General features: G+C 47.1%; 1 protein-coding gene across 6 annotated transcripts in view; it reads left to right on the plus strand.

Moving 5' to 3' along the window:
• The window catches only part of FLNB (filamin B), a 139558-nt gene that overhangs the window by 89883 nt on the left and 36870 nt on the right, over nucleotides 1–12805 (plus strand). For all 6 annotated transcript variants that reach the window (XM_036870396.1, XM_036870397.1, XM_036870398.1 and 3 more), the window contains exons 19-25: nucleotides 1259–1376; nucleotides 3532–3794; nucleotides 5049–5646; nucleotides 6297–6470; nucleotides 7484–7646; nucleotides 8248–8408; nucleotides 11889–12056. In XM_036870396.1, coding sequence (XP_036726291.1) covers nucleotides 1259–1376; nucleotides 3532–3794; nucleotides 5049–5646; nucleotides 6297–6470; nucleotides 7484–7646; nucleotides 8248–8408; nucleotides 11889–12056 — 1645 coding nt within the window. The remainder of the gene's footprint in view (nucleotides 1–1258; nucleotides 1377–3531; nucleotides 3795–5048; nucleotides 5647–6296; nucleotides 6471–7483; nucleotides 7647–8247; nucleotides 8409–11888; nucleotides 12057–12805) is intronic.

Genomic DNA, 12805 nt, shown 5'->3' on the forward strand with positions numbered 1-12805 from the left:
GGTTTGGGGGCATACCCTCGGGAAGAGCTGGCATGTTGGCAATGCCTTGAGGCCTGAAGCAACAAACCAGCCCCTGCTCCGTTGAATGTGACCACGTACCTCTTACCATGAGATATTATACTCTCGAGGCAGGGGGCTCATTGGTTTTGTGTGCAGTGCTAATACATCCTGGAAAATCAATCCTCCCTCCTTCATTGATGCAACTAATTTTTGTCTTGTCTTTTCCCTCCTTCTTTATTATACAAGGAATGTGAGAAAATATTCATAGGCCAAAAGCTACACCCTTTTAACACTTGGTCCGTGACAGCTTTCAGCAGGGACTGAATTCTGGCGAGCCCTCTGTATTCCTGCAAGGAATCATCCCTCCCTCCCCCTTGCTTCTTCCCTTCCCACATCCTCTTACGTGATGCCCAGACATTTGAGGTGAGGAGGGCCTTAATCTACTGAGACAGCTGTGGGCTTTCATGGAGCCTTGGTTTGGAGGGAGGGGACTCAGCCGACCGTGGAGAGAGGAAGCCAGGAGCAAGTGGGCCAGGACTGGCCGCGCTGTGCCTCCATGGCCACGGGGCTGCTGGCGAGGGGACTGCCAAGCCCACAGGCTCAGCCTGCCTTCACACTGGCAACTTCTCTTTCATTGCCATAGATGCGGGAGTTTCGATACTGTGCAGTGGTCTCAGAACAGCCCCAGGCAAACTCTTGCAAATTCATTTCACAGCCTAGTGGCCTGAAATCCCAGGACATGGAGACAAAAGATTTTGTTCAGTTAGAGACCCCCAGGCCTCCCTGCTTTGCCTATGGCCAGGGCTGGGTGTTTAGCTGGGTGGGGAGGTAACATGGCAGAGCGGCTAGGACTGACTCAGGTTTGGGTGCCATGGGCATGAGGTCTCGCTCTTGCACTGGGGCAAGTGATTTTACCTTCCTGAGCTGTAGTTTCATCTCCTGGAAAAATGGTAAGGACAGTGGGAACGCCCTCTTAGGACCGTTTTGAGATTGAATCAAGGAAATGCTTAAAAGCACGAGCATGGTGTGCTCATTAAGCTGTCCCTGTTGTTGTTAGTTGCTCTTTTTCATCTGATTTCTCTGTCATTCTTGCCATGGAGCCAAAAACTTAGAGAAATATATCTGAGATGCTTTCTGAATCTGCTGGAGTCTTATACCCTTTGTCTCTGGGAAGAATGAAAGACCTGGAAGGCAGGTTGAAACAGCAAAGTAGGATGTTGGTACCCAAACGTGTCCTCGATTTTCTCTCTCATTCCAGGGCAGCATGCAGGTTCTGGTTACATACGGTGGCGATCCCATCCCTAAAAGCCCTTTCACGGTGGGCGTGGCCGCTCCGCTGGATCTGAGCAGGATAAAAATTAATGGGCTGGAAAACAGTAAGTGCGTCATGAATGACTGGGGGAGATGGGCCATTGAAGAGCAGTTAGATTCCCTTCAAAGACAATTTGCAGAGAAGCAAATTCTGCCATATGAGATTTTGCAGTCGGACAGACGGATTTGAATTAGGGCTGTCCCGTGGAGTAGCTCTGTGACCCTACCTGCCCCTTCACCTCACCAAGCCTCCGTTTTCTCATTTGTTCTGTGGAGGTGGGGGAAGAATACTCATGGGAATATTGTGAGAATTAAATGAGCTAATAATTCAGGAGCTGGCTCATAGTCAGCCCTCGGTAACTGCTGGCATCACAGCAGAAAGTTTTTATGACAGAGAATTTGGGGCATGTTGCTCTCTGACAAATTTCTATTGTGCCAACACTCCTGGGCCACTAAATCCACATCAGGGTCAAGCATAAGAGCCAACTTCCGGGCTCTCAGAAACCACAACTACGGTGCATTTCCCCACCCCAGTCTGGATATTCCTTTAGCTTGTCAGGTATCTTATTAGTACAAGCTCATTTAAATAAATGAAATAACTGAATGAATAAATGAAAAAGTAAAGAGAATAGTACAATATGAACACTGATGTACTTATCACTCAGCTTCTCAAGTTTAACACGTGATCATAAAAGTATTTTTTACACAGGTCATACAAAAATCCATTTTTCGTCTAAAAGACATCACAGACAAGAGTATGTTCTACTTGAAGCATTACCTCTCCCACTCCCTAGGGTTAACCAAAGTTACCAGTTCAGTTTCTGTCCTTCCACATCTTCTTTCTGCATCTGTACATACTTAGTGCCAGCAGAAAATGTTTGGCAACACTTACTTTGCACTAAAGTTACCTTGCAATCCCCATAGGTCTTCAGCCTGCCTTTTTGCGTCAGCGTTATCTTAGAGAACGTTCACACCTCCATCTTGTTGGCATGGCCGCCGCCTGGCCGCACCTCAGTGACACATGGTCTCCTGGTTTCAGGGTCACGTGGGGCTCTGTGCACACCCTCAGGGCAGGCCTCTTGTTCTATGGGTTTCTCCAGGTCTCAGCGGGACCCTCGGTGAGCACCTTCAGTGCCCTGTGACCCAAATGTACGAGTTGTGAGTGAGGCCAGCTCCCAGCTCTGGGGGCTCTGAAGCAAGAGGCCGATGTTGGTTTTTGTTCCTTGGCAGCAGCCAGCTCTGAGCATAAGAATAGTCACTGTCTAATCCTTAACATGTCTCCTTGTTACTCCTTTCTCCAAGGCACCGAGGGTTTTGACTCCAAACTAGGAAAAGTATGGTGCCAATTAGGAAAAGTCTTTGGGATGTGGCGCTCCGAGGCCTCTTTGCTTGTGGCTTGATACTGTTCATCTTGGCAGGCCCTGTATTGCCCAAGTCAGGACCTCCCTGGGTTGTGGTGGGGACCCTAGGCTCCCAGTGCTTTCGTTTTGGTTCAAAGTCCTTTCCTTGTTTTTGTCAAATGTAACACATGGGTTTTCTGTGGCCCTGCTTTGCAAAGACCTTTCACGTATCAGCACGATACAGAGAGTCAATTCTCAGGGCTTGCTTCAGTGCCTCTGCATTGGCCAACCCTGTGACTTTTGCGTTCTTGGCGGTAGGATTGAATTTGCTGCCAAGAATTAGTAAATAAAACATTGGCTTCTGGGAGTGTTTTGATATAAAGTTAACACCAAAAGTAATTAAAGAAGAGACAACAGTATCAGGTTATAACTTACTGCAGATCATGGGGTCCAGTAAATTTAGATCTGAGTCCCAGCTTTGTGGTCTGCTGGATATGTATGTACCCCAGGCAAGTCACTTAACCCCCGTGAGCCTCAGTTTCCCCATCTGTTAAATTCCTTGGTTACTAAGAAATACCCTGTAGCGTTGTGTTGAAAATGAAAGGAGATGATGTGCCGTCCTCATGCCTGGTATGTAAAATGCATTCAGTGAATGATGACTATCATTATTATTATCATAAGGAATTAATTAATGTTCTTGTACTGGTTGTTACTGAGACCAGAATGGTGATTCTTCTTAGTCTTGCCTCTTGTCCTGCATCAGCCAGTGTTTGTTTTAGAGGCTGAGAAAACGTCCTGTGTCCAAGGAACCATCTCTGCTCTCAGCTGTGTTTTTGCTGCCGGGTCAGCTCATCCCTTTGGCTTGTTTCCTTTTTTCCAGGAGTCGAAGTTGGGAAGGATCAGGAGTTCGCCATTGACACCAGGGGAGCGGGAGGTCAGGGGAAGCTGGACGTGACGATCCTGAGCCCCTCGAGGAAGGTTGTGCCGTGCCTGGTGGCGCCCATGACGGGCCGGGAGAGCAGCACGGCCAAGTACATTCCCCGGGAGGAAGGGCTATATGCTGTTGACGTGACCTACGATGGACACCCCGTGCACGGGAGCCCTTACACGGTGGAGGCCTCGCTGCCGCCCGATCCCACCAAGGTCAGCTTTCATTTTTGTTCCAGAACTTGTCCTCTGTTGGCAGATAATAACACATAGTTAGTCCTCTGGTTCTGCCCAGCAAAGACCTTTAGAAAATTGTTTTGTGATGAAAGCCCGTTCTCCGTAGTTCTCTCTCCTACAATCCAGCATGAAGGGTCCCCTCGGCAGCTGGGTCCCAGCCCCACTCCTTCTCTCGCTCTGGCTGTGAGGCTTTGGTGAGGGACTCCTGTCCTTCATTTGTCAGCATGGTAACGGTACTTGCTTCAAAGTGAGCCTGTAAGGGCGAGGTCAGATGGTGGGTGTGGAGGCCTCAGTCTGACATCTGGCACACACAGTGAGCTATTATAATGAAGTATAAAAATATATTCTTCTCATTATCATTTCTTCCTAGTAGCCCTGAATCAAGGGTTTTAGAATATTTCCAGTGTTTTAAATGGCATGAATCCTATAAAACTGTGTTATTTGTTGAATAAGAGATGAAAGCCTCATCCCCTCCCTCTTTTAAAAGCAATTGGTTTTTTTTAATGTTTGTTCGTTTTTTAATTTTTTCATTAGACTTTATTCTTTAGAGCAATTTTAGGTTTATAGTAAAATTGAGAGGAAGGCACAGAGATTTCCCACATCCCGCCTCCCCCACTCATGCATAACCTCTCCATTATCACCATTGCCCACCAGAGTGGTGCACCTGTTATAGTGGATGAACATACGTCAACATCGTTGTCACCCAAAGTCCATAGTTTACATTAGGGTTCACTCTTGGTGTTATACAGTCCATGGGTTTGGACAAACATATAATGACATGTATTCACCATTATAGTTCAGTTTTTTATTATTCAGAATTTGTTGAGGGAGGTATAGCAGCCAAAGCAACAGTGAGATCCATGAAAGCCATTCAGTGAGTGTTCAACCCAGGAAACCCGAGTGTGTTTGTTGGACTAGATGTTAGGTGTCCAGCTCCAGCCCTCGAGCCAAGCCTGGCAGGAGAGAGGAGAGCCATGCCTCTGCCGTGCCTTTCCGTGTTGAATGAGTTCACAGCCAGGTCTCCCTTTCTCAGCTGTTTGCAGCATCCACTGCGTGTGGCTGTAACTCAGTGCTGTGGGTGAGTGTGTGTGACACGTTAAGCCCCATGGAGAAGGACCACTTCATCGAGGGGCAGTTCACTGCTGATGGCAGGCTTGGCTGTTGAAAGCGGTGCTGGCTGAGCAGCGATACCAGTTTCGGGCAGAGTCTGATTTTTATTCTTTGTCCAAATAGGTGAAGGCCCACGGTCCTGGCCTTGAAGGTGGTCTTGTGGGCAAGCCTGCCGAGTTCACCATCGACACCAAAGGAGCTGGAACTGGAGGTTTGGGCCTAACCGTGGAAGGTCCTTGTGAGGCCAAAATTGAATGCTCGGACAATGGCGACGGGACCTGCTCCGTCTCCTACCTCCCAACAAAGCCCGGAGAGTACTTCGTCAACATCCTCTTTGAAGAAGTCCACATACCTGGTTCTCCCTTCAAAGCCGACATTGAAATGCCGTTTGACCCCTCCAAAGTCATGGCATCGGGCCCAGGGCTGGAGCATGGGAAAGTGGGCGAGGCAGGGCTGCTTAGCGTGGACTGTTCAGAAGCAGGGCCAGGGGCCCTGGGCCTGGAAGCCGTCTCGGACTCGGGGGCAAAAGCCGAAGTCTGTATCGAGAACAACAAAGACGGCACCTACGCGGTGACCTACGTGCCCCTGACCGCCGGCATGTACACACTGACCATGAAGTACGGCGGTGAGCTTGTACCGCACTTCCCCGCCAGGGTCAAGGTGGAGCCTGCCGTGGACACCAGCAGGGTCAAAGTCTTCGGGCCAGGAATAGAAGGAAAAGGTGGGTTTCATGAAAAAGAGGGTGGCCGCCAAAGTAACAGGGGCTCACCAGAAGCTCAGAGAGTCAGGGCTGCAAACTCAAATGCCGGTAGGGGTCGGGCCAGGTAGAAGAAAACTCACCTGTGGTCTCTGCATCAGAGAGCAGTAGAGGGGAGCAGAGTGAAGGGGTGAGCATGTGCTGTTTCTGCTGCCCAACCCCGGCTTTCTGTTTCTTCACACTCCCAACACTGTCAGCAGATTTTCCCTTTTTTTTTTTTTTTCCTGGCAAAGCCAGAAATCTTGTTTGTTTGTTTTTTTTTAAATGTGGAAACACAACATATTGCATTTTTGGCACTTATCTAAAAAAGGTTTAAAATGTACTGCTGGCTAATACCACACTTGCTGTCTTCAGCCTTTAACCTGTCCTAGATCCCACCTTTGTCCCAAGAAGTGTGCAGGCAGTTGTGTTGTTACTTGGCTTAGGCAGAAGCTTCTTTTGCCAGGGAGATTGAAGGTGGGGAGGCATTAATATTCCTGATTCTGAGTCAGAGAAACCGGTTGTCTGCTGTCACCTAAATTAGTGTGTTCTGAAGTGCCAAGAACCTTGGCTCTTGGGTTTGCTCCTGAAACTGAGGTGACAGCGACATTCTTATCTGTGTGATTGCTCTGCAGATGTGTTTCGGGAAGCCACCACCGACTTCACGGTCGACTCACGGCCCCTGACGCAGGTCGGAGGCGACCACATCAAGGCCCATATTGCCAACCCCTCAGGGGCCTCCACCGAGTGTTTCGTCACAGACAATGCTGATGGGACCTACCAGCTGGAATACACGCCCTTCGAGAAAGGTGAGTTGACTTCTCCTTGGAACATGACCCTCTTTCAGAGCTCTGCTGGGCTGCTTCCTCCTGGTGGCTGGTGCTAACTCCTGCCCCACGTGCTTTGACCGTCTCAGCAGAAGCATGTGCAAAGTGACTGCGAAATGTGGAAACCTCTTTCCCGAACAGAACCACCTGCCTGCTCAGTGCCTGGCCTGCTGGCCCTGTTGTGTAACAGTTGGGCTGTGTTTAGCCTCAGCCTCATCTGAGCAGGTTATGGGGTGATGTCATGGCATGTTGCTCGTTTGTGCAGTTTTTTTTTCCTGAAGGGGGAAAGTTCTCCCTTAATTTTTACCTCCTATTTTGTTTATTTATTTATTTTTGGCCACGCCACGTGGCTTGTGGGATCTTAGTTCCCCGACCAGGGATCAAACCCCAACCCCCCAGCAGTGGAAGGATGGAGTCCTAACCGCTGGACCACCAAGGAATTCCCTGTGCGATTTTTTAACATAATTAATTTCTTTCTTGAATATTAGGAATTTAAATTTTAAAATTAATTTTTTTTAATTTAAAATTTTGATAAATCATAAAAGCATAAAAAAAAGCGCCATATGTCCTCATTATCTGGATATATAATCCCTAAACTTTATGGTATAGATATTTTCACTTTCTTTTTGTGGATGCTTGTCTGTTCTATTTCATGGGTTTCTCTTTGTCTTTTGGTTAGCGACTAGGTGGAGTTTTCTCAAATCAGGATGGTGTGTTTAAGATGACTGTCTTGAAAATAGACTTGGTGATATTTGCTTGGAGGAGAGGCCTTGCATGTGTGTTGGGGGATGGGGGGTGGTATGTGACTGCCAAGTGAACAAAAGCACAAACAGTTGGTGTTTTTTAAAAAAATCAAATCATACCAACTTTGCTGTTTGTTAAACCTGTTCTTTTCGAATAACATGGGATAGCACATAGACTTGACTGCTAGAGTATTATTTGCCACAAATAAGTGACTCCTGTGCAAATATGTTTCTATATGTTGTTTTGAACAGGCCTCCATGTAGTGGAGGTGACATATGATGATGTGCCCATCCCAAACAGTCCCTTTAAAGTGGCTGTAACTGAAGGCTGCCAGCCATCTCGGGTTCAAGCTCAAGGACCTGGATTGAAAGAGGCCTTTACCAACAAACCCAATGTCTTTACTGTGGTTACCAGGTAAGCAAGGTCCTGGGATCTGTGTGTTGACTCTGTAAAAGGAGTAGCCCTAAGTAGTTTAACTGCTTTCAGGAAGTTTTATAGGTGTATTCTACATACGTATCATGGTCTCCCAACTTTTGAGAGGCTTTGTATTTCATATGTGAGGCGTCCTCTTCCATAGAGACATATATTACAGAGAAAGACCAAGTATGCTTTTAAAAGTACCAAAAAGCACTTGATAATAGTCATAAAACTGCTGAACAAACCAGGACTAGATGGAAGCTACTTAACTTGATAATTCAAAAATATAGAGCCAATTTCATATTTAAGTGAAATATTAGAAGTATTCCTATTAAAACTGGTCACAAGTCTCATACCTGAATTGTACTTTCAGACCCAGCCAATGCAACAGTGAAGGATAAGCATTGCAAAGGAAGGGTTGAAGCTGTTTTTATTTATATTACACTGTTGAGAAATTCCCTGTGTGAGAGGTATCACAGTTGTTGAGTCTGGTTGGCGAAATGGGATAGTTTATAGAGGGATTTTAAAGGAATTTTGGAAATCAGCAGACTGGCATGAACCACTAGTACAACTTGGCCTTTTTACTCACACTTTCCAGAGGGGCAGGAATTGGGGGTCTTGGCATAACTGTCGAGGGACCGTCGGAGTCAAAGATAAACTGCAGAGACAACAAAGATGGCAGTTGCAGTGCTGAGTACATCCCCTTTGCTCCAGGGGATTACGACGTGAATATCACATATGGAGGAGCCCACATCCCTGGTAAGCTATCCTTCTGAAGGGCACCCGAAGAATAACTGATTTTTGCATGAAAGCGGGTTTGATTTTGCTTATCTCACTGAATGGGAAAAACTGTCTGATATTTGCAGTAGCTGCAAAGGGAGAATTTTCCTTAGGGATGCATCTCCAAGAATATCCCAACTCCTAAGAGAACCAGTATTATGCCAAAAAGCATTGGCTTGGAGTTTTAACTGAAAATGATTATTCACATGTTGAAGGACCTAGATCTTAAAGGAAAGATCTTTACAAAGTTGAAAATCTCCACTTTATTTTGTGGTTAGTTCTTATTCGTCTTATACACATCTTGTTTTCTGTTTTCCATTGACAGTCCTGGTAGCTGATAATGACACACAAGCTCAAGTTCTTATATATTAATTTCTGTTTAATGATGTAGTATGTACACTTACTGTAAAATAGGAATAATAATAATAATTTCCTGTGCATTGTATTTTTTTAGCCCATTTTGTGACAACCAAAAATGTCTCCAGATATTGTCAGATATCCGCTAGGGGACAAAATCACCTGTAATTGAGAACCACTGCTATAAATTATTCAAACATTAAAAAAATATGACTTAAATAGTGAAAGGTCCTCCAACTTTCATGCTCCAGCAGGGGAATCTCCATAGATTCTAGTTCTGTTTATATAGTGAAATGATTGCCACCCAACACACGTCTAGAAGGGTAGGTGAGTGTGTGGTATGGTGTGGACGGAAGTCTAAGGACTCCAGGGCTGCTCCTGAGCCACCTTATGCCTTGTCTCATGTGTGGTGAGAGCAGGAGGAACCTCGGGTGGGGCAGTGTTGTTCTGAAGGCCATAAGCCAGGATGAGACAGAGAGAGGAAGGGGCAGGCTGAGGGCCCTACTTTCAGGTTTGTGGATTGACTTCCAGGAAGCTGGAGTGTCCACTGACCACATGCTTTCCTGACTCTGCTCTTTCCCCGTATCATGTGCAAATGTGTACACACACTCACGCTCGCTCCTCCTTTTTCACATTGATCAGAAAGCACTGACATTCAGCTCAAACTCATTCTACTCAGATGTTCATTGAAGCCATAATTCATTTAAAATGACATTTCTCCTCAAACTTGTCCTTGCAGCTCTTCCAATATAGATTTTTTAATTCCTATAATCACTAGTCAGGGAGAATTCAGCCACAGACAAGACAAAGCTCCTGCCGTCTGTGAGTTTCCTGCCTAGTGTTTACAAAGAAAGAGAGCAGGGCTCAGGGACAATACAGAGCCAAGGGGACCTTTTGGAGTTTTGCAACTGTGCACTTCATGGGATGGAAGAATAGAGCTTGGAGAATGGGTGGAAGGCTGTCGCCAGGGCAGATGACCTGGTGGCCCCCACCAGACAGACAGTAGTGGGGTGAGCATTTCCTGGTAGTGGAGGCAACAAAACTATTTTGACTTTATTGAGAAAATCTGGTGGATGCCATCAGCTTTGGAATTCCCCTTGCAGAAGTGGGTGAGAGCTTGGACCCCTGTGGCTGATGCACAAGCTTGAAGCAAATGGCCAACTTGGAGCATAACAACAGAAAGAGACCCATTTAGGGTTTCTTCATCAGATGTACATGGTGCCTCTTTTTTATTTTTCAGGCTCTTTTGCCTCCCAGAGCCAAATGCCAACTTCTCCTGGACCCCAGAATTTTCCCAGTCAGAGTCATTCAGTAAAGCGTTGGTTGATTGTCTTAGTGTCAGGCTTCATAGCAAAGGTAGTGCGTGAGGTTCTGCTGTGAAACATTCAACAACCTGGTAGCTTCTAATTTGCTTTCATAGAAATTCTGGTTGGTTAAATATTAGCCCGGTTTTTCCTGGCCTGACACAAACCTATAGTAGGGGTTATTTTTAACAAAGTATCCTGTCTTACCCCCAATGGCATATCCAGGTTTCCTCTGGTGGGTCAGCTGTGGTCTGTTGGTGATGGCTGTTTTGACCACTGGATTAAGTGGGATGAGTGCGTCAGGAAGAAAGGCTGCTGTGATTGATTGATCATGTCTGCCTGGAGCACAGAACGGGAGAGTGGCATTGATTGCCTGGTATCTGCCACTCTAGACCTAAAGTTACCTTGTTGGTTCTTGGCTACTTCATGCTGAGTTCAGACCACTTCCATTGGAGGCTAACTTGGAGATTGGCTTCAAAGCTAGTTCATTGCCATCACCTCTTGACACTGAAATCCTCAACTGTCTCTCTTTAAAATAAAACTCCCTTTTGTTTCACTAAACTCCAGCATGGAGCGTGGTGCTTGTCTCTGCCAGGGTCAGCCATTTATTTCAGTTAGCCAAGAAATCAGATACCACTGAAGCCCTGCTATTGTTAAAAAAGCCAGGGCCTTGGTTCTTTGTGTGATCTTTGTTATTTCCCACCCCTGATTCTACAAAGTACAAATGTTCTAGGATACAAAGCAGAGAGACCTCGGCTTCTGTGGCAGTTAGACATCGTTAACCGCCAGGCGTCACAGGGAGCATGAGAACTTCTGCAGGAGATGGGTGTCGCCCCTTGGTGATGGACTTGGCAGCCTGAGGCATGGTGCTGGGGACGCTGGGGTTCCTGTTTCTGGCCCACCTCTGGGGAGGTCTTACTTGGTCTCCCTTGGTAGAGGAATCCCATGAGGGTCCTGGCCCAGTTCCTGTTTCTGTGTTTAGTGCTTTTCTCGAATTCCAATCCCCCTGCCTTTCCCATGTTTCATCAGTCTTTAAAATCAATACCCTCAAAGAGTCAGAGGGCCCCAGTGTCAGCGGTGGGGTCAGCCATGCAGGGGGACCACAGCTTACACTCAGGGAGAAAGCAAGGCTTCACCCAATGGCCAGGGAACCAAGAAGGCCATGAGTGGTGGTGGGAGGGCGGTGCTGGCTACATTGCAGGGACAGGAGGCCAGGGGCCCCTGAGGAGCCTTTTATGGGAGAGGATGTTGGATGTGGACCGCATGGCCTGCCCACCTCTCTGCAGTCCTCTCCGTGCCTTCCTTCCACCACTCAGCATCCTCCTTCAGTTCCTTCAACAGCCTGTCTTCTCCCTCACCTCCATGCCTTTGCACGTGCCAATCCCTCTGCTTGATACCCTTCTCAGTGACATCTGCTCACCCATATGTCTCATATGTTATTGGAAAGCGTCCTCTGGTCTCCCAGAGACCAGATTCATTGTCTTCTGAGTGCTCCACCAACACCTTGTACAAATCCCCAACATGTGTTGTATATGATGTTACAGTGACTTGCTTACCTCATCCTTCTCCTGCATGGGGTTCCTGGAGAGCTGTTAAGCACTCTGGGCCCAGCACCTGGCGCCATGTCTGTACACAGTAGGTGCACTTGGGTGCACAACACAGCAAGGCAGGAGAAGCTGACTGGAGCTGGTGTAAGTGAGGGCCTGGGTAGAGCAATGGTGCAATTCTGGGTGCACACAAGGCGGGTCTCCAGGCACTAGCGGGGGCTGTACTTAGAATCCTGTGACCTCTTTTCTAGGCAGCCCCTTCAGGGTTCCTGTGAAGGATGTTGTGGACCCCAGCAAGGTCAAGATCGCTGGCCCTGGGCTGGGCTCGGGTGTCCGAGCTCGTGTCTTGCAGTCCTTCACGGTGGACAGCAGCAAGGCCGGCCTGGCCCCACTGGAAGTGAGGGTCATGGGCCCACGAGGTAAGTACACATCCTGCCTTCCTGCTGACACTCACCTGCCCTGGACGGGGGCAGCCATGACCCAGAGCAGGCACTTTGCTTTTGAGTTGAGTCATGAACTTTAAGTGAAATTTCTTAAATTACTTTATTGCTCCATGTTCTAGCTAAACAGTAGAAGTTTATGCTTAAAAAGTTGGCAGGCCTGTTATTTTTCTAGCGGCCTGTCTTTTCCATCATTTAATAATATGACCCTAAATGTCTTTGTAAAATTTTGTTTTATTTTTTTAGAGTAGCAGGATGAAGCAAGTAGTATCTGGGCTCTCACATGTAAAATTATCGCAACTGCTTAATTATGTGTTTCAGCATTTGTGAGGTGACTGGGGTGGGTCTGGATTTGCGTGGGTGTTGGATTTGGTGCTCATGTGGGAACACACCCCAAATTTCTGGAAATGAGCAATACTCAGCCCATGTGACACATAGCTTTGTCATTGTCCCAGCTCCCTGGAGAGAGGTGGTCTCTTGGGGAATGGGCTTTGTTGGCAATTTGGCCTCCCCTTTTGCAGCCTGGAATTTGGGTTGGGTGAGGCTAGCAGGCCACTTTGGGACAAGCCCTGATGAACGTTGAAATTTACCTTTTTCAGTAGGTGATCATACTTCCTCTTCCAGCATTTAAAATGTGCCATTCTCTGCCTAATTTCTTAAATTATCTGGATTTTTACTCAGTGATGTGTTCTTGGCTTCACAGAAGTGGCAAATGAGGGCTTCCTTCT

The sequence above is a fragment of the Balaenoptera musculus genome, chromosome 11, assembly GCF_009873245.2.
Source record: "Balaenoptera musculus isolate JJ_BM4_2016_0621 chromosome 11, mBalMus1.pri.v3, whole genome shotgun sequence".
Lineage (NCBI taxonomy): Eukaryota > Metazoa > Chordata > Mammalia > Artiodactyla > Balaenopteridae > Balaenoptera > Balaenoptera musculus.